We start from the raw sequence: 20870 nt of genomic DNA, 5'->3' as shown, positions 1-20870 counted from the left end.
GCAGCCTCTGACACAGCAACTCCAACAGCCACTGGGGAACGTGCTGTGCGGCGTGTCACGACCATACTTGAGGAAACCTACACCACAGGGAACAGAAACGAAGGTCCCTTCGCGCGTCCCTTCGCGTGCCCTTCTGCGCGAACTGCTGCGCAAACTGCTGCGTCTGTTCGCTGCCTCTGTTAGCTGTGAAAGGGAGGAACAAGGGTGGTGGAAAGGAGGGTCTAGAGGTGGGAAAAGGGATAATAGGATACGTGAATTGCATGCTTGATGCGGCCTGGGGGTACATGCCGGGCAGCCCTGCACTTCATCACTGCAGCCTAAATCAGGACAATAAACCAAACCTGTTGTTCTGACCAACTCACATGAGTCAAACCTGCTTCTGCTGTCAGGAGGGCTTGGGGGTGTGCTTTTCCTTCCTGACAGGGAAACATCTGGACAGATGGATCAAGCATCCTGTTGCTTGGTGCCTGTTCCAGGCCTGACAGCACCAGCTTCTTCCCATTACTTTCTAACATTAGTAGCCACTACAGCTTCATGCAAAAGCAAACACTCTGCCCAGAATCCTGCTCCAGTGCCAGTTCAAGTGGCTCCACACTGCTGAACTAAGCTCTAGCTGTGGTATCAACTGGATCTGTATCAGATTTTCACTCTGCTTTCTGAGCTGCTGTGGAATATTGCAGCAGCTGCTTTAACAGCACACACAATTTGCTGCCCACTAATCGGTGAATTGGAACAATGAGCAAAACCTTTATGCCAAGATCTTTTAATTAGAATGCAAACTGATATTTCTTACAGTCCACTGTCATGAATCCTAAAGAACTGTACCTTGGGGAGGAGGCCGTGGTTGGGACAGTTGTCCAAGCTGAGGTCCAGGCTGAGATTTCACTGGCTGAGGCTGAACTTGTGGAGGCTAGAGGAAAAAATCCATTCCAGTTAATACAGTGTCCCCCAGGAGAAGCCCAGAGTTAATATAGGACCTGCAGAATCCTGAAGTGTTCCTTAAATACACACAGACACACACACACACACACACACACACACACACTCAGCATCTGGCTGGTAAAATCTCACGGGACTAAAATGGAGAGCTGAGCAATAAAAAACACAGAAACTGTTTGCTCATAGGGAATAACAATGAAGTTGCAGTTTAAAATGTGTTTTAGGCAATGAGGAATTGCCAAATACATCAGACCCAAGGATCACTTAGTCCCATCTCCCATTCTGAACAGTTGCCAGCACCAGATGTTCCAGAGGAAGTAGAAATGAACCATGGAAACATACATGGGGTAATTATCTCTTTATCCTAAGGGGTCTCAACTAGATTGCTAGTAAGTAGGGACCAGCTTAAACCCTGAAACATGAAGCTTACTATCTGCTCCACAAAATCTTTGCAACAGTTCCAGGCCCTTTGTTTTGATATTGACACCCAGGCCCTTTGAATCTTGCCCAGATCTCAGCTTTACTGACCTTCTGTGGCATGAGTTCTGCTGTCCAATTACATGGTGAATTAAAAGGCATTTCCTTTCTGTGGTTTCCCACTTAACTTCATTGCTTTGTTCTGATTTTGAGAATAGTTCTCACAATCTACCTTTACTAGGCCATTCATTATTTTGTAAACCTTTATTGCCCTCCTTCTCATTCACCTCCTTTATAAAGCCAACAGATTGAATCCCTTCAGTATCTCCATATGAATGTTTCCAGGCCCCTAGTGATTTCCATCACCCACTTTTCTTTTCCAGCTTTGTGATTCCTTCTGCAGATGTCAGAGGCAGTTCTGCCTGTGTTATTCCAGATGAAGCAGTATCTTGGTTCTCCATATACATCACCAGTTCATTTCATGTGCATCCTAATTCCCTGCTTCTCCTTTGTCAACCGAACCACAGGCTGAGCAGTGGTCTTCATTAGCCTGCTTACAACATCTCTCTCAAGTGAGGTTAGCTTAGACAGTGCAAGATATGCAGATTGTTTATGTTCTCCTCCTACTCTCTACCCCCACTTCGACTTACCTTTCATTCTTCAATATGGAGTTTCATTTGCTGTTAAGGTGACTTACCATACTTAGCTCTGTCAGTTGTTCTTCGCTGTCCTCCCTGGTCCTGACTAACCCAAATAAGTTGGTGCCATCTGCACTTTTTTCTCTCTCACTGTTTACTCTTTTTGACAGATATTTTAATAAATGGATTAAGCAACACAGAATTGTTGCACAGAGGGACTGTCCAAGGTTAACAAAAGTCTGAGTAAGCCTATTACACAAAATTGTTTATGAAAGCCAGGGAAGCTGGAGACAGATAGACTGGTACGTGCTGGATTATTTACATGGAGAGCACAATGATAAAGGGATTGTTGAGGCTCTTGGAAGGTCAAGATTGGCTAGAGAATGAGCTAAGCGATTCCGGAAATGGGAAGAAATATTTCATAGTTGGAAGCAGAGTTTTGATTGACTAACATAAATGGGATGAGATTGCCAACTCATCTTGTACACTGTTTATCTGGGACTTCCCAAATGGATGGCGAGGAAAACCTGGGAACTTTCCATTCATGGCTTCTAGTCCTTGGGACACTAAACCTTGCCTTGATATTGGTGGAAATTTACTGTCCTAATGCTGAGAGACATCCTGACTAGGCCAGCCAAAGAAAGGGAATCAGATCTCATCTTCACCTCTACTGTCTATGCCTACAGCCAACCCAAGGCCTCTCAGAGATGCAGGCCAGACTGAATTTCAAGCCTCAGTGGTGAAGGATTAGGGTAAGGGCCAGCCCAAGGTGTTTGTGCCACTGTAAGGGAAACAGCAAAGGGAAGGAATGGAGCTGCAGCAGGGAGCTGGGGAGAGAACACCAGTTGTAACCATGTTGTAACCATTAAACCAGGTTTCATGTTGTAACCATGAAAAGAAGGTTGTCATTAACATCTTGTCCCGTTGTGGGCTCAACCAGCCCAATTATCGACATGACAGGACCTGGTTTAGTATCCTGAAGTCCCCTCTGTGCACTGTTTGCAAGAATAAAAATTAAAATCTCTCTTATCTGCATTGTTATCAGAGGCCAGTTTCTGCTCCACAATGAAACTTTGCTTCTTTCCCTCTTCCTGCTTACTTTGCTTAATGGCTCTCATCTGCTACCTCGCCTAAAGCTTTGTGACAGCCTAGCTACATTATTTTGACAGATTGCCTGTTATCTACCACTTTATGAAAGACTTCTCCCAGTGATAATGGGGAAAGAATCAAAAGGAAGATGAATGGGACATTCTTCTTTGCAAAAAACTGTGGTAGATGCTCTTAAGCCATAGTTCTGTCAGTTTATTAGTGTTTTATATTATTCTTTAAATCATTCTTTGAGATAATTTGTACGGTCCATAGCTTACTTGTCTACATTTTTTGCATTACTTTTATAACCTTTATAAACACAGATTTTGCATTTGTTACACACCAGTCCGCTGGAGCAGTAACTGTTTCTAATGAAATTACACCTTTTTCTTGGCAGCCAAGTTGCTTCCTAAATTCATCTCATTGGATGTAGTCATCTGCGTCTGGGGACTCAATAATTTTTAAAAATATCAGTGATCACTGATTTAATCATTGTTTTTTCTCTCTCCAACTCCCCTATCTTTATTATCAGGAAAAAACTATGTTTAGTTGAAGTTGTTCCCCACTTTCAGCAATCAAATCTGCTAAAGTCACAACACTGTCTCTGTTGTCCTTCTTTTCTGCATTAACTTCTGATGATCCATAGAGGCCACCAATTCTTTGGTAAGGTTCCTTCTTCTGATAAACTTAAAGGATTTGTTTCATTCTTCCCTCTATTTGGTCTTCAAAATCCATTCTATCCCTTCTAAGTTTCCTTTTATTACCTGTAAAACTGTGCATAAAGCTCTTCCTAAATGTCAGATTTTCAAATTTGGAAGTTGTTTTTCTGTGTGTCTTCAACATAATCTTTTACTTCGCCACTTAACTCTAGAATTTTATTTATCATCTCCTGCATTCTTGGTTCAGGAGCAGATCAGAAATGTATATAGGCCTTCCAGAAAACAATGTTCTCTTAAATAACTTCCATACAGCTTTACTTTTAATGCTAGGGAGCTTTTGATTAATTTTCTCATTTTATTGAAATCAGCTTTTCTAATTGTTTGTGTCATATCATTACTTTTTGATACCACATCTGTCCCTTGGATTTCAAACCTAATAGTACATGTTCACTTCCTGAATTTGTACCTGGGCATTTCTTGAGGCAAAGTCAAGCTGTTGTCTCCTGCTTCACTTGGATTTTGCTCTTCCAGGAAGCAGTCACCTAAAAAGATGGGAAACTTTCTCTGAATTGCTGTCCCACTGTGCTATTTGACTTGCTTCTTGATAGCTGTAGTCTCACATTATTATGACTCATTGCTTCTTCCATGTCTCTCAGTGCTGTGCCCACAGTTTTTTAAGTTCTCAGTTTTTCTTGGTCCAGAGACTGGTATAGACAGTCCTGATAATATATATGGGGTCCTGTGGATACCCGTAGGATATCCAAGGATTCATATTTCTGTGGATTCAGCACTGCTGTCCTCAATATTCAGAACCATTATTTTGCTAAGTTCTGTGGAACGCTTCATCTGTAGCTCTAGTTCTGCAGCTTATCGCCCTCATATATAATTATTTCCCTCTGTGCATTCCCACTATGCATTACAGCATTATATTAGCAGTTGTAGTTTCTACAGTTTCCGTAATGTTTGTTGTACCCAGGTCTTTTTCTGTGGCAGACCAGTCTAGTTTACACATTTGTGCTTTTAATTTTCTTGATTCTGTATACAGACATATGTAGGTTTTATTCTTGGTGAAGAGCCTTTTCTTATTTAACTCTTCTATTTGACATCCAATCTCTACAGGACCATTTGTTTTGTTCTTATTTTGGCCCTGTTTTAGGTCTGTTGTAATTCAGTCCAATCCTGTACCGGTATATTACAAACATAGACAAAAGATGCATCTGCTAGCTTCCCCTTTGCTCTTAGTTTAAACACTCTATATCTTGGTTATTTCAGATGGCAGTTGTCGATTCCACTTTAGCAGGAGCTGATACTATGCCTCCTGTATAGTTTTCCCTGCCCCAAAGCTTTTTTAGTGTCTATTAAATGTTTACCCCCTCACTCAAGCTAAAACCTGTTTTGGAGTTACCCTGAATACAGTTCATGCTGGGGGCCTGGTTTAGCAGGAGCAGGCTGTCATTATGACAGAGGTAGAGAGCCAGAGAGTCCTTTCCCACCACTTTATGTCTCAAATGGAAACTTTTCCAATGCGTTGCAGTCAGAATTATCCCTCAGTCTGCTTACTCTCCTGTTGTTTCTTTTGTACAGATTTCTGTTGCACTCAACCTACTGCTTAGCTCCCTGCTACATACTGAAAGAGGTGTTGTGCATATACCTGGAGACAGTTCACTGTCACAGATTGTGCTCGGGTGTGTTTCATTTACACACGGCTGCCACTGGGAAATATGGCACTAAGATTATATACAAAATGAATGTGCCATGAGGAGCCCTAAAGGGTCATCTTAAAGCCAAAGATGACAGGTTTTATATGAATTCAACATTACTCAAGCCTCCTCCTGATGAAAGAGGTGAAGGACCTCTCCAAAGAAGCAAGCCTGCAATAAGAAATGAAACAACTCTTGGTGGAGATTCTCACTATCCTGTTTGGGAAGCCCAGATTTTTCATCAGGGAGGCAAAGACTGAAATGAAACCTATCCTGAGGGTTGGTGTTTGTGGAGATGAAGTCAGGAGTAACAAGCACCTCTAAAAATACAGATCTGAAATGGGATTTAGTTTACCAAGCCAGAGTGTCTAGATGCATGGCCCATGTTACTAATGTGATATCATAGTTACATGGAAGAAGAGGAAGGGAGAGAGAGCCACTTCTTAGGGGCACCCACTGCAGAGAGGACTTGGAAGAGCAGGAGTGAGTCTATCCAATTCATTCCCATATGGGACTGTTCACTTCTGAGAGACATGTGACTGCCTGACAACTGCTCAGAGGAGAGAAAGAAAAGGTCTGGGAAAACATCTTGTCTGAAATGTCTCCATATTCTCATACCCAAGGCCTCAGCAGTGATGGGGTAGATCCAGCAGTTATGACAAGCTGACTCATTTTGGAAACAACCAGATCCGCTATAAGCTGTCTGTCCTCTTCCACATGCTCCCCGATCAGAGGCATTGAGCTGTCCATCACCTGCCACAAGAGGGAAAAACAACAGTTAATAAGGAGATTTCCCAATGGCAGATGCTGTTTTTGACTCAGCCTCTCACAATAATCTGCTTTGTGTCCCCACATCCTTGCCAACACCTCTAGTCAGTCAGTACCCTGTGTGCTGAGACACACTTGACTTTCCCACGGGTGGGATTTGTCTTAGTTTTTTTTGGAAATGGCACATACTTCCCCCCTCCCCATCTTCCTTCCGCTCACAACTGGGATGCCAAGCCAAGATTTCTGGTGGCTGGAGGCTTTCTAAATCAACTAAACACAAACTGATTTCTTCACATGCCCTGAAGAGACACCTTTTGTGGATGAGGTCTCTCACCCTCATTTAGGGGTGACATTGCAGCAGAAAGGGCCACAGGCAGGCACAGGAGAAGGGAAACAGAACGTACAGAAGCCTGTGGAGATTAAAGCAGTGGGGACTGGAGGAAACCAGGAAACATTTGCAATTAATCAATGCAAAGCAGTGCACCCTGAGAGGGGAAATAAACACAACAGATGCATAATAAATAGGATGTGACCAAAACAGCAGCACCCAATACAGGAAAGTAAACATTTTCTCTCGTCTTCTTGACACTGTTGTGATATGACTGCTTCCCAAACAGGTACTACAATTGTGCTGGAGAAAGCAAGAGTGTAGGGAGGGGAGAAGGAGAGCCAGCAAAGGGTCTTTAAGGTAAGAAGTGCTCTGACAGTAATAATAACAATGAAAGCACAGCTGACCCTCAACTGTACAGCAGCCCTAAACATCATTTTCAACAGTTCATCATAAATCAAGTACTTCACAAACAGGAGCTAAATCCCACAGGAAAAACTGCACAATGCTGAAGTTAAGATTCAGTTGGAGTAAATATAATTGTACCGAAATATCAGGGTTGAAAGAGTTTATTTTCTTTTGCTTTATTTTTAAACCAAACATTAAAAACCCTGGAAATGCAGAGTTAAAGGCTGCATTGCTCTAGAAAGGCACTGACTCATACTCAGATAACAATCGCAAGTGCACTCCACCCCAGTAAGGCTGTAAGAGTCCACTCTTTGAGTGAAGTGGAAAGTTTTGCACATTTTTTCACAGTTAAAATGGGGAAGTCTGTTAGTGAAGTGAGTTCATCAAGTTTCTATTCTAGCCTCATCTTATGCAATAGCTGTTAACTTGGATCGATTTCTATAGGTGTCTCATGAACACTGAAGAAGCTGCCGAGGAAGCTTTAACTTGGAGTTCTCATGAAGAGTGTGTGTTTATAGCCATGGCCAGCTTGATCTAAGGTGCATAAGAAGGAGGTTAGAAAATTAAGTGGAAGTGCTCAGATATATACATGCAATGGCTTTTCATTCCACTGTCCACCTCTCTGTTTCCCTGTTAAAAAAAGATGGGAGGAAAGGAGATGGTTCCTAGAGGTGTCGGCATTAGCCATGGTGGCAGGGAACAGCCAGGTCCCTTCTGCATCTCACCACCCCAGGGGACTTCTGGGTGTTCTTCAGCAGGTTGCTGCACAGGTTTCCCTTCTCTCAACTTCCCCTGCAAAAGCATTCTCATTTCATTTAGCAGTCCCAGTTCATGTGTAAGAAAAGAGGTCTCTCGGCTCACTTTAATGCACCATGCGGAGGACCTGTCTGACCACTAGATGATGCCATTACTCTCCTAACAGCTGGCCTGCCAAACTTAATCTGGTGATTCCCTAACCCTCCCTGTAAATAACGGGGATACAGCTGTATTCAAAAGACACAATAACCTCCCCCCCCCCCCAAAAAAAAATCCCCTCATTTACCCATCTTAAGAAATGTTCTTCCTTATTTCTGTGACAGCAGTGGCTGGAGTGGAAGTGGAAGATGCTGTTTTAAAAAACAAAGGCACCAGCAGGGAGTGAACCCTGAAGCAAGTCCCACCTGCATCAGGGAAGCTGCACCAGGGATCAGAGTATATTCTGTCTTGCTGTGTAGTATCTGACAGAGGAATGTGAGATGTGTGAGATTGTGAATGTGGGCATGGAGAATCACTGCATAAGGAGAGGCCTTTGAAAATGGCAGTGATTTCTATGAGCAAAATGATACAGCTGGTTACCACTCATCTGAAAATGAGCATGAGATGTCACCTTGTCTGTCCTTCAGGAGAGGGGAGCTGCTCTGGAATTGGGCAGATACAAATGCTAATGCTGAAATAAATCAAACAGCTGGAGGGAATACATGAATCGCAGACAGATTGAACTCATCTCTTCCTGAGGAGCTCACAGAACATCTGGGCAAGACAAGAAGATGTCGGCATGAATGGATCTGGCCTTTGTAGCTGCCCAAGGTCAGTGGCTGCTCCTGCCACAGCTGGTGTTGTCTGATAAGGTGTATGGGGGGAGAAGAAGGCAGCAGGGCAGAGAAGAGACTCAGGAAAACCCCATCCCGCTCCTCCCCCTGTGCCTATCTGACACTGAGGCCTGAAGGCTGAACTTGTTATTCCATGCTCTGATGTGCCAGAGTGGGGTGTTGGGTGATTTTTAGGGAAGGAAGGAAGGAAACAGATGATTAGACATATCAAAAAGACTGTTATGGCAGTGGTGAAGGCATGGGCAGGGCTTTGTGCGGGGCAGCAATGAGCATGGCTAGCAATACAGCTTGGCTATATGGTAGGTAGGGCTCAGCTGGGTACCTGATACAGGTGGAGGAATAAATCACATGGATCATTTTAATTGTCCTCCACCTGCCCCGTATTTGTCAGCATAGCAGGGATGTAGGAAGGGGTTATAATGCCAAAGAAAGGGAGGGGGAAATTATTAAGCCTTCATCATCTAGCACATACATGCTGCTGAGCAATTTTGAGAATCTGGCTGCTAAAGGCAGTACCTAGCTTGTGCTAGTTTGAGGATCTGGCCTTCTCAGTGAGTGCTGAACCCTGCTGAATATTCCTTTAAAGTGACAAAGTTCTTTAAAGCAGAGGAAAAGTAAGTACCACCATTCAGAGTCAAATTCACAACTGCTTTAATAAAATGAAATTTTGTTGAAATCAGTAGATTTCTTTTTAGGTCTGAAAATGAGCCTTGAAAATAGTGCTAAAGTGTGCTAGTGTTTTGAAGGGCAGAAAGATGGCAGGTTCTGTTATTTACAGTGGGAACAGAAATGAAGGTGAAGTAATAACAAATACCCTGGTTTCACAGATTACTCTTGTGCTGTGCTGATAACTCATCTCTCTTAGTCTGATTCTGTTTGCAACAAACCACTGTGATGAATCTCAGTTCCTAGAACTGCCCATTTCTCCATCTGCAAATCTTTCCTAGAGAACTGCTTTGCACTGTGAAAATTAATTACTGCCTGCAATTGCATTGTGCAAATTCCCTATTTGTTCAGCCCATTTAGACATGCTTTCTTGTAAAATGTCACAGCAGACTGTTCCCTCTCACCAAGAGAAATACAACTGTCACACTGTCAAAAAACTTTTTTTTCCCCACTGCCAAAAGGAAAAAAAGCAAAGTAAAGGATCAGTTTCAAACCAAGAAAAGCACCCAGAGAAGTAGGCTGGAGGCAATTAATTTCTTTTCAGCATTTTCCTCAGATCTGCATAAAGTAGAAAAGGTGCCTGCTTGGCTTTGTTCCTCTCCTTTGTATTGCACTTACTCTACTCCTTTCCGGACAACATCCATCAACCTGGCATCTGAATGCTTGCTAGAGGTTTGTACATCAGACCTGCTCAATCAGGTTCTTGGTTGGTATAATTCAGCCTGAATCATCTGAAGTTGATGTATTTCTTCTGATTTGTACCTTATTAAATCTATTGCTTTTTACCTTGGCCTGGAGGGAGAGGAGTGTAAGTGTATGTTTTTGCCCTGTGCGACATGATGATGGCTGTTAGAATATGGATGTGCCTTTCATGCAGTCACTCACATGCAGGGGCAGATGTGAAAACCCAGAGGTATACCCAGACAGAAGCATATAATCCTTAAGCACAGAATCAGCCATGTGTGCATGTACGTAGGCTTATGTGCAAGAATAGATGTAGGGATCTGAAAACCACATCTCACGTCTGACCATGTATGGACACAGTCCAAATGTCCTTGGACTCCTCTCCTAGCAAGACTTCTTTCTTGCTCTTCCTTTCTCAGCCCCATATGCATAGTGATTTAAAAGTACGTGGAAGGAGACAGTCTGCTTTGGGGGATGCTCCTCTAGGTGCTGATGAATTGCACATAGGAGCAGACCCATCAGCCACAGCCTCATCGCTACAGGACAGAGGCCTGCCAGTGTTTCGTTGCTGGCAGTGCACTTATATCACATGGCCTTTGACAGGTCACTGCTCCCCGGAGAGTAGATACATAACACTGGAATGTGCAGTTGCCGGAGGGCTCATGTGGTTCTCATCAGCATCCCAACCCTCAGTGGGTGGGACTGCTCTCCCACACATAGCTTTCCAGTGTGTCAGCACCCCTGCATGAAGCCATAGGCTGGCCCTGCTCATCTTCCTCGGCTGGCCTGTGTTGGCGGAGTTTACAGCAGGTCAGATGCTGTGCCTCTCTTCCAATTGCATAGTGACAGAGGCACTTGCTTACTTGCCAGATTTTCTCTCCCCCGGAGTGTCTCTTAAGTTTCCACTTTGATTTTCTGAGCAGTTTTTCCTTCTCTGCCCTATTACAATGACCTGAATGTGCTATCTACCCTACTCTCACTTGTGTCTCCTGGCCTGGTGAGGAGCATGCTGAACCTTAGCTTTCCCAGGCACAGTTTGTCCTTTTAATGGGTCCCAAACACAAGAGTTTGTAGTCCACGCTGCCCATAGTAAACCATCTGTTGTGGTTTGTCTTACTAGTCTGTTATTGTAGTGAATGCTGATCTGGGCAAAAGATTTAAATGAATACACCTGACTTTTAGTTAAATTGTTCCTGCTACTTATGGACATCTTTGTTACACTCTCCCTGTTTATTCTACCCTCTTAAATAACATGCTGGTGGGAGTTTTATTATTGGGATTCCTTTAAAAGTGATTGGAGAAATACAGGTTCATTCGGAGAGAAACAGATTTTTAATGGGCTGAGAGACCTGCTGGACCTAACTGTTTTTCTCTCCTTGTGGATAATGGAGGGAGGTTAACATGACTAATATGCTAACATCATCTAGAACTTGAAGTCAGGTTGGGTTGAATCTGAGCATGTTCATTCCTCTTGTTGTTGATAACTGCTACCAGCTACAGAGATGTGCTTGCTTTACAAGTGCTCAGCCTAGGAAGGCTAGTGCTGGGGCATCAGTGTAATGAGACACATGCCAAGCTTTGGATGCTGCCAACAACACTTGCTGAGAATTGTGGCCTCGATAAGGGCCAGCTTGCATCTTGCAAGGGGGCAGCTCTGCATCTTGACCCATGTTGGTAGGTGCTGCACTGTGGGGATTTGTTGGCTGGAAAGCTAGGGTGGCCAAGCAGTCTCTGCCTTCCCATTTCCTGACACAGCCCATACTGACACATCAAGGCATTTTAACACTGAGCCCTTTCTGCATATCTGCTGGTTTAACTGGGACTCTGAGTTGGTCCCTTGCATATCAGCATGCCAGAGCTTGGAGGAAATAGGTGGGCATTGAGGGGCAGTGACTGCTGAACCGTGCACACAGGGGTACACGAGCATGTTGGTGCCTGTGAACCCTGAAGGAGAATTTTTGCAGATATACTTCCCTAGGAAGACTTGCATTTGAGTTCCCCATGCTCTCACCTCAATGATATAGTCTTTTCCATCTTTGCTGTGGACAGCTTTGACAGCGCAAATATCAAGACCTCCAAACATTTCTGCGCAGGCATCCGCCCAGAGTCTGTACCTGCAGAAACCATAAAGGCATGGCCTGGAATTAGCTGTCACTGGGTATTCCACCAAATATAATTGCCCATCCCTCTGCCCTTAGAAGCACATAGAAATTCTGGAGTGTTTTTTATTGTAACTCAAACTTTATATGCTTTGCTAGGGCATTGCCTCAGTCTGTTGCACAAGAGATGTAGCAGAAAAAGGAATCTTGCTAACATTTTCCTTTATTCCAGATTGTTTGCCTTCAAAACCACCTTAAAATATTTCTTTTCCTCCTTGGTATTTCCATCTGGTCTTCAGTTGGTTGTCATTTTGCCAAGCTATAAATATTTAGCTCATTTAATCTCCCAGAAGAGTTGGCCCCTTAGCGTTTGTATTGGCTTTGCCTGAAAGCCTTCCATTATGTAGGCAGACTTCTCCTGATAAGAAGTCCAGCACATCAGGGCTGGAATAAGACTGGAAAGTCAGAGCAGAATTTAGCAGGATGTAGCCACCTCCTCCCTTGTCTGTGACCCAATGACTCCTGCTTTTTATAATTTACTCTTTCCATTTCATCCCTTTGCTGTCTCCTACCTCCCTCCTATCCATTGGCCATTCCTCCTATCCAGGTACTCCCCTTACATAGACTAGGCACTGCTTCATCAGAGGGAGAGCTCTATGCTATAGCTCTTGTCTCCAGCTGTCCTAGATTGGGAAATGAGCTGGTATGAAGAAGGGCCACGTCTGATGGGTGCTCCCTTAGATGTTCCTGTGTGAGAGGAGGAGAGAGAATGACAACAGCCATATTATGAGGGGACCACATCCCCTTGTTGTGGAAATGAGGAGGGAAAGAGGCAGCCTGGTTTTATTTCCTGTGCAGCTGCACTGCAGTTCTGACCATTTCAATAAAAATAATAATCTCAGAACAGCAGATCTGTAAGCAGGACTATGACAAGTTGTGAGGAGGAGAGGGAAGGCCATGGTCTCATGAAAACACTGACATTTTGCAGACCCTACAGGGAATGGAAAAAGAGCTGTTCTGGCCAAAGAACAAGTTTATATCCTTGAAGCCAGCCAGAGTCCCCATAACTTGAAAATATAATGATCAGCTTGTGTGAGCAAAATGTCTGCAGAAAGAAGCAAGAAAATGGCTTATATGACTACCAGTGTTCTCTTATCCCTAATGAGGAGACCAAGCACATTCACTCCAGCACACATGAGGAAGAAATAGCATAAGGAGGACTGAATAGCATGATGAGGAGAGCTATGGACCCTGTGAAACAGGGAAAATGCATTGCGAGCCCCCCACTGTGCACTGCTGTGGCTGGACACCACCTCTCTTCCTGAGGGAGTCCTGTAGGTGTCTGGGTTCAGCAGCCAGGCTAAGAGGGTTGTTGCCCACACCAGAGCCCCTGATAGCTATCTGTCTTCAACAGTGCTGGCCCTAGGGAGGCATCAGGGCTGCTGGGGTGGAATAGCAGTCCTATATGCATGTGCATCAGGGGTAACAATTGCAGAGGGTTTACTGTCATTGAGCCTAGAGTTACCTGGAGCTGTCCATCCTTTGCCTCTGCTACTGTTCAGTGCAATAGGTGCTTAAGGTTGCCACTACTCAGATGGAATTGCTGCACTTAATGGGATTTGAACACTTGCTGCCTATATTGCTCCTGCGAGGCTAGGCTGGCAAACTGGGGCATTATCCCTGTAAAACTTTCAAAGTGTATCCTGAGAGGTTGGGAGGAATCTGGGCTTTCATATTGCACACTGTAATAAGGGAACTTTTCTCCTTCACCCCTCTGGCTTCAGCTATGTTGTGAACAACCTGGATCCATAATAATGTTCAGATCCCACAATCCCATTAGGGCCTTGCAGAGCCACCTTCAGCATCAGATTTGAGGTCTGGCTTGCTTTTCCTGCTTCACAGAACTATAGCTGCAGAAGGCACCTTAGATGGTCACCTGCACCACTCTGCTACCTCCAAGCTGGGAAGAGCTGTATCTGTGTCATTCTTGAAAGACACTTCTCTAAACTGGTTTTAAAGAGGCAATTCATTTCTGTGCTTTGCTATCTTTATTGCTAGGAAATGTTTCCTAATGTCCAAATGAACCTTTTTTTGCTATAATTTAAGCCCATTATTTCTTACCCTACTGTACCAGTAATATAGACAGTGAGACATGCCCTATTAGCAGCCTTTTATGTATTTGCCCTTTAAGTCTTCTTTCCTTTAGGGTAAAGTGGTTTTCAGCTTGTGGATGACTTCTCCTGGCTCTGTGAAAGCTAATGAAGGAAAGCAAACCTGTGCACTGCAGGCGTACATTCACTATGCACAAGTCCACACTTCTACAAGAAAAATATCAATGGTCTGCTAACTGAAAAAGGTAGAAAACTTCAGGAGCAATTGCTGCATTCTTTCCTCATAGGTTGATTGTATTTTCTCCTCTGAGCATTCCCATTACTGTCCTTTGGACTCTCTCCAACTCATTGATATCTTTCTTCAGGTGTGGTGCCCAAACCTGGACAGAGACAGAATTCAAAATGATCCTGGCAAATTGGAGAAATAATCTGGAAAAATCCTGGATTCAATAGGGAGGAGTGCCTACATATAATCTATGTATCTATAAATCTATGAATCGTCTACTGCATTAAGAAATAGGTTGGAGAACAAGTGACTTGGTAGCAGTTTTGCAGAAGAGGGTCTGGCAGTTACAGCTGAGCATAGGTTACCATGAGTCGTCAACATCATGCACTTGCAATATAAGCAAATATCACACTGGTATGAATATATGGAAGTACCATCTGCAAAGTTCAATTTGCGAGATGCGTGAAGCAATTCCTTCTGCTCTGTTCAGCAGTGAAAAGACCTTAGCTGAAACACTGTGTCCACTTTTGGGAGACTAATGTGAAAAATGCTTTCAACACTTAAGCTGACAGATTTTTCTCTCTGCTGAGCAGAAGAAAAAGCTTTTCTATGTCTGCCTCTTATAAGTAATGTACTTAGAATAACTTCCTGTTACTTCTTGTTCTGTGCTGTGACCTTTCTGATTTTATCCCTACATGTTTGTGCTTGTATGCTTGACCTTAGTATGCTGGTCTAGTTTCCTGTGGCTACATTCAGTAAAGCTCTAATGATTTAGCAATATTGGTCTCTTGCTGTCCTTCCAGTGTGTTTTCCAAATTAGGACAGTTTGCCTCTGTGCCCTTAATATTTTTTTAAGGAAACACTCGGTCTTTTAAACTCCTTTATCCAGCCTCCCAGGAAACCTCACCTACCAGTTCTCCCAGTTAATTGAAGTCTGAAATACAATTCCTCCTTTCTAAACCAAGAATAGCTAACACTGTCTTTGAAACACTCTTCTCTTCCTTACCTCTCTGTCATTGCAATCTGTTCTAGCATGGCAGAACCTGTGTTTGCCTTCCAGTTTCCAGAGATGGATGTCCTCCTAGAAAAACAAACCAAAAACATAACCAGAACATGAAAGTACACTCCTACCCCACCCTCCCTCTTACTGTGGCCCTCATTCTTGACTCAGTGCTTGTACAGGAGGGGATGTGGTAAGCTTCTTCCTCACAGGAATCTTTCTAAATCTTGCCTCAACAGCCCTCCGTACAGAATATGTTGTTCAGACTCATGAAAAACGGAATGAGGAGTTAGGGAAACCTCCAAGGTATCTTGAGCCCATGTCTGGTGGATGATCAGTATTAGCTTTGTGAGTACCTTCTTTATACATCAGGCCCAGGAGAGCTCAGATGTCTGTACAGAACTCCAGGATAATCAGACTTGTCTTCTGTAATGGTAGCATCCTCTCTTCCTGGAAGAGCAACTCTCCAGGCAAACATCTGACTGAACAGCTCCAGAAATATCAGCTATAACATTCTGGTTCTCCCTGACTTTGACTTCAATTGTACTGGTGGCACAGAAAATAAGATTATATCTTCTCTTCCACTGGCTTTTTGCTGGCCTTTCAGTGGCTCACTCTGTCTGGACTCAGAGAATTTATAATTATAAAATGATTGGACTTTCCCTAGCTGCAACTAACTGTTAATTTCCAAGAAAGATACTGACAAATTCTAGGTTTCACTATCATCCATCAAGGGGTAAACAATTTCCTTCCCCTGACCTTAGGCACAGGGCAAATCTTGGACAGGTTGCAGTGACAACAGTGTGCATATAACTCTGGTAGAATGTACAAGCTAGGACAAGTCAGCATGCTGATGGGATACATCCAAGGTCCATCTCCATGTTGTAGGAGATTTAGGTAGTGATTTAGGAAGGGATCATGAGGGGTGATCCAATGCTTCAACGTGGTGTTGTGGAAATCCTCCCTGCCTGTTCTGTCTCCTTTTCAACAAGATGTAGAAAAGAGACTCTGAACTTTTTTGTTCATTAAAGACTATGTGGAACAGTGGAGATACAGATGTCCTGCCGAAATGTAAACCTGGATCAATACAGTTGACTGCCTAGAGTTTCTCTTCACCCTGGTGAAGGACACCACAGTGTCCTTTTCCCTTTTCTCTTCTAACCTGGTATGTATAGTTGCTGTGAAATTTAAATGGACTTTATAACCCATCTTTAAAGCAATGGCCAGGGGGCCAAAGCAGAATGGTTACTGCGTTGAATAATTGTGTTTTCATATAGTTGACTCTCTCTCTTGATTCCCTTCACCCAACATGCATCTTCCTGCCCTACTTTCTAAGCAACAGGATGGATTTCTCCATAGGCTTTGATAGTTATGAGCCCTTTGATTATGTAAGTACAGTGTTCAACCCTCAGCCTCTCTTTTGCTTTTTACATGTCCTGGTTCTTAGGATTATGTTGCTCAGTTCTGCAATGAGAACCATTTTTTATTAATATATAGATCCAGAAAGTTGCCATATAGTGGCAGATGGCATCAAAATCCCATTAGTACTGATGAGAACTTCCAGAGTCTGATTACTAACAAGATGATTAAATATCAGTGTTTATGAGATGTGTGTAGAATACTGAATATAAGCAGCTGAGTTGTCCCTAAGAAAACCAAACCACAGCTGTATAGTTTTGGAAGGTAATTTGACTTGAGAAGATTCCAGAAATAAGAACTCTGCACTGGCAGTTGGTCTGATTGGTGTGACTTGTTTACACCTATCTATCTCCAGCCAAAGTACAATATTGGGCATAACATATCAAATATTTCTCTTAGGTGTATTCCAAACCGTTTCTAAATGGAAAATCTTCACCTGAAGCCATCCTGACCAATCACCAGCCTCTGTCAAGATCATTCCCTTCCCAGCATGACAGAGCAATTCCAATTTGAGGTGTGTCACCAAGTTCTTTTTCTTCTCCCCCTCCAACTCCCCCATTTTTATTCAACCTGAGGTAGAAAAGGAGACTGAAAACAATGGTGTTTCCCTAAGGATGCTCTGCTTCCAAAGCCATTTCTGCTAGGGACTCAAAATTCATCCAATCATCCTAAATGCCAAGGGGCCATATCAGTATACAGACATCGTCTTAAATGAAAGGACTCAAGGTTTTAGGGATTGGTAGCTCAAGTAGATTTGTAGCCCAGACACCTGCAGCATTGCTTAGGATAAGCCCCCTGAAGAGCATATGGCTATGAACCACATTTGAGGTGACAAAAACAGCAGCCATGCTCATGAAACTATAAAGGAAAGCATATGATCTTCTTGCTAAAAGCTGATGGCAAAGACTGTCCCATGCCTGATAATCAGCAGCTGCTGGTAATCTAAAGTGAACAACATTTCACAAGCCTTAACTGGCAATGGTCCCTCTGCTCACCTCCAGTTGGGGAGAAGGTGTATAATTTCTGCCCTGTTTCTCCTGCCACATGAGCAATATTCATGTTTTCTCCTCACCAGTATTACAATGTCAGTCAAATACATTCAGTGGAATTTTAGGCATGTATCGTATGGTGCTTATCTGCTGTTTTGCGGATGGCCCGAAGCAGGGGCTAAGTGGGTGTTTGTTAGTAGTGTAAATCTCGAGTCACTGCACTGAAGTCAATGGGAAACTGAACTCAAGCCCTGGGTCATGAGCTGAAAGGAAGTGCATTGAGCATCTGGGAAGGGGAGGAATGCATGAGTCACTCTGCAGCATCCTCCCTCTGGCAGATGCTTGGTGCAAAGTAAACATATTCTGGAGAAGTTCAATACACAGTTCTTTCTCAGAAAGAAGGGGACTTTTAAAGTCTAAATGTGTGGGTGACGGTATAAAAATATTGGGTAGATTCCATGGCTCACAGATCAAAGCAATTCTCCATTAGTCTGATGCTACAGCAGATGCTGTAATTGCCTTTAAGGCTGAGATTTGCTCGCGTGACTCATGATTTTGGGTGTTCTATTTGAGACACCAGTGAGAGCCCTGATATTTTGGGTGCTTTTACCTCTGCCCTCTGCCACAGAAGGGACTTATTTATACCATAGAAATAATCTCTCATTCTGTCTGATGCTGGGACAAACTGATACCTTCCAGAAGGAACAGTCCACAATCAGACTGGCTCTACAGCTCTCCCAAACTCACTTCCATAAAAGACTCTCTCAATATAAATACACTTTTTGGGTTTACAAGTCACTCAGTGAATTTTACTATATTTTTTCTTTGCTAGTAAGCTTCATTTCTCATTAAGGTGTTTCCTGTTCATAGCTGCTTAGTCAATTTCTCAAATGAAAACATATTTCATTTAGCAAACAATTGTTTGCACAGCTATATTCCCGAGTGGGATTAGCTCTTAGTGTGACTGCTTTCTTTCCTCAATCATCTGGTATTACTTTTGATCTCTGTCTGGATGGGTGTGTGGTGAGTATGAACAGTAAATGGGGAGAGGGTACAGTCAGGCTAACTGGGCCTTTGTTTCACTTAGAGACAGACTGGGAGGCAGACTGTGGAGGCAGGGCTGGGTAGGTTGGCAGAAGTAGGGAATTTTAATGGATATTTTAAACCTTCCTTCCTTTGACCGATTTGAGCCAGGTTGTGCATGAGATGTTAATATTAGGCAACTGTGCTATTGTAGACCTGATCAGATTTAAAACACATTTTCTCTCATCGGGTTCACATGAAGTAGCTGAATGTCCCACAAGTCCTACCCATGAAGAATGTGGCTCAGTTATTATCAAGTTTATTTAAATACCTTTGTGCTAGGAATCTGACCAGGAATTTTAGGCAGCCATAGCTGAAAAGTATGTGATCATGTACTTTTGATTATCTTATTTAACTCTGTTTGCGCTATAGCTATGGCCTGGGGGTCTGTAAACACAGATCTAAAACTTGCAATATTGTGAGTCTTAGGTAACATATGACATCTGTCTGGTGACCTGAAGAACATACTGCCAGAGCTGTCTACTTATCCTGAATTTTGCGGTTGAATAAGGAGCGGTATTTCTGGAGGAGCTATGTTATTTGGCTTTTCTTGTCTACTGGTTTGCAGTAAGAAGAAACAGGTGTTTTCCTGAGCCATGCAGTTACATCTTTAATTGAGCTGAAGTTTGGCTGAACACTTTCATTTTTTTAAACACATCAGTACATGAGGGATGTTTCAGGCATGAGAACCCCCCTTCCTGTTGCCGCCACCTTTGGTGCTGGTGAGGCAGGAGGCCCGGCGTAGCGAGGAGTGTGGCCCCTGGGCCTCCCACCTGGCGGTAGTGGCAAGGGGAATGAGGCAGACCTCAATCCTGGGTGCTCAAACGGCTGCCTCCAATGTCAGATGTTGGCTCTGGAGTTGGAGCGGGCTGTCCCTCATGGGTGGCCGCCTTGGCGCCATCTCCCTCGCTGCCCTGCTGAGCAGGGAGGAGCTTGTTGGGCACCTACAGAAATGACTTGCCTTCTCCTTCCCCTCCCTTGTGTGTGTCTAGGGGCACATGCACAAAGTGCCTGCAGAAATCCTGCACGCTGGCCAGGCCACAGCTAGTTGTACCAGTGCCGTGTGCTCCTCGAAGCCTTGTGTGAGCACAGTGCCATGAGCTTGGCCAGGCATGAGTTGAAGCTCAGGGTCACTGTGGGTTGGACACTGGAGATCTCCATGGGTTGCAGGCAGCTCTTGCAAACATTTTGGCCACGGGAGGTTGTTGAGCCATCTCTCTCTTTTGATCGTCCCCCCCCCCCCCCCAGGAGGGAAGGGGCCCACTAGAGGGCGCTGGAAGCTGGAGGATTTTGCTAAACTGTTGGAAAAGACGAGCCCTTTCGCAACAGGAGGTAGAGAGTGATGGATAACAGTGGAGTATGGCTTTTATCGAGGGAACTAACCAAAGCTCAGAAACAGGTAGGGAAAGATTTACCTTCCAGAAACAATGAACTGACAGTGAGTAATGGAGAAGGTGATCTGTGGCAGAGAGTTCTGGGTTCAGCGGAGGGAAAGAACAGCTGGGCTAGTCTTCAAGGAAATTAAGTCAGCCTCCTACTCTGGCCCAAAGCAGACACCAACTGAATCACATCCACAACAATATCTCTCCAGAGTATTAGCCCCCAACTCACCCCAGCACAGCCATGCACTCACATGTAAGCCTTGTAATTGCTGCCGATTTTCTGGATTCGGATGTCGTACTTGGAGTCGATGAACGGCTCGGTGGTGGCATAGGTTTTTGCCATGGCTACTATGCTAGCCATGTCTCGGAAGTCGTGTTGGCTCTCAACTTTGACCTTGATTGCCAAAATCCCGCCAAAAAGTGACAAGCACAAAAGGAACAGGAATACTTTGTGAGAAGTAGCCATCTCAGTGTCTGAATCACACAATGCCAGTTAGAAAACACGCACATGGAGCTGAGAACAGAGCAGAGACTGCGTAATTTGAAAAGAGACATTCCCCAGGCAAACCTAACCCAGAGCAAAATGACCACTTTCTCCTTCCCTCATGTACAAGCCCTGGTAAACCTGGCTCCAAGAAAGCAGCTAGAGCTTTGCCCAAATGGCTCTTGCTAATGC

The 20870-nt window shown here is 43.9% G+C and overlaps 1 protein-coding gene across 1 annotated transcript; it reads right to left on the bottom strand.

Annotated features, from left to right (window-relative positions):
- Positions 1 to 825: 825 nt before the first annotated feature.
- LOC112963266 (synapsin-3-like) lies at positions 826 to 20588 on the bottom strand (the record flags this gene model as incomplete). Its single annotated transcript, XM_026060173.1, has 5 exons — positions 826 to 910; positions 6061 to 6195; positions 11897 to 11999; positions 15328 to 15402; positions 20446 to 20588. Coding segments are annotated over 5 exons (541 nt in total), but the record flags the coding sequence as incomplete, so codon positions are not given.
- Between the last annotated feature and the right edge of the window lie 282 nt (positions 20589 to 20870).

Source organism: Apteryx rowi, unplaced genomic scaffold, assembly GCF_003343035.1.
Source record: "Apteryx rowi isolate R43461 unplaced genomic scaffold, aptRow1 scaffold_1657, whole genome shotgun sequence".
NCBI classification, from domain to species: domain Eukaryota; kingdom Metazoa; phylum Chordata; class Aves; order Apterygiformes; family Apterygidae; genus Apteryx; species Apteryx rowi.
This window is presented reverse-complemented; position numbering and strand designations above follow the sequence as displayed.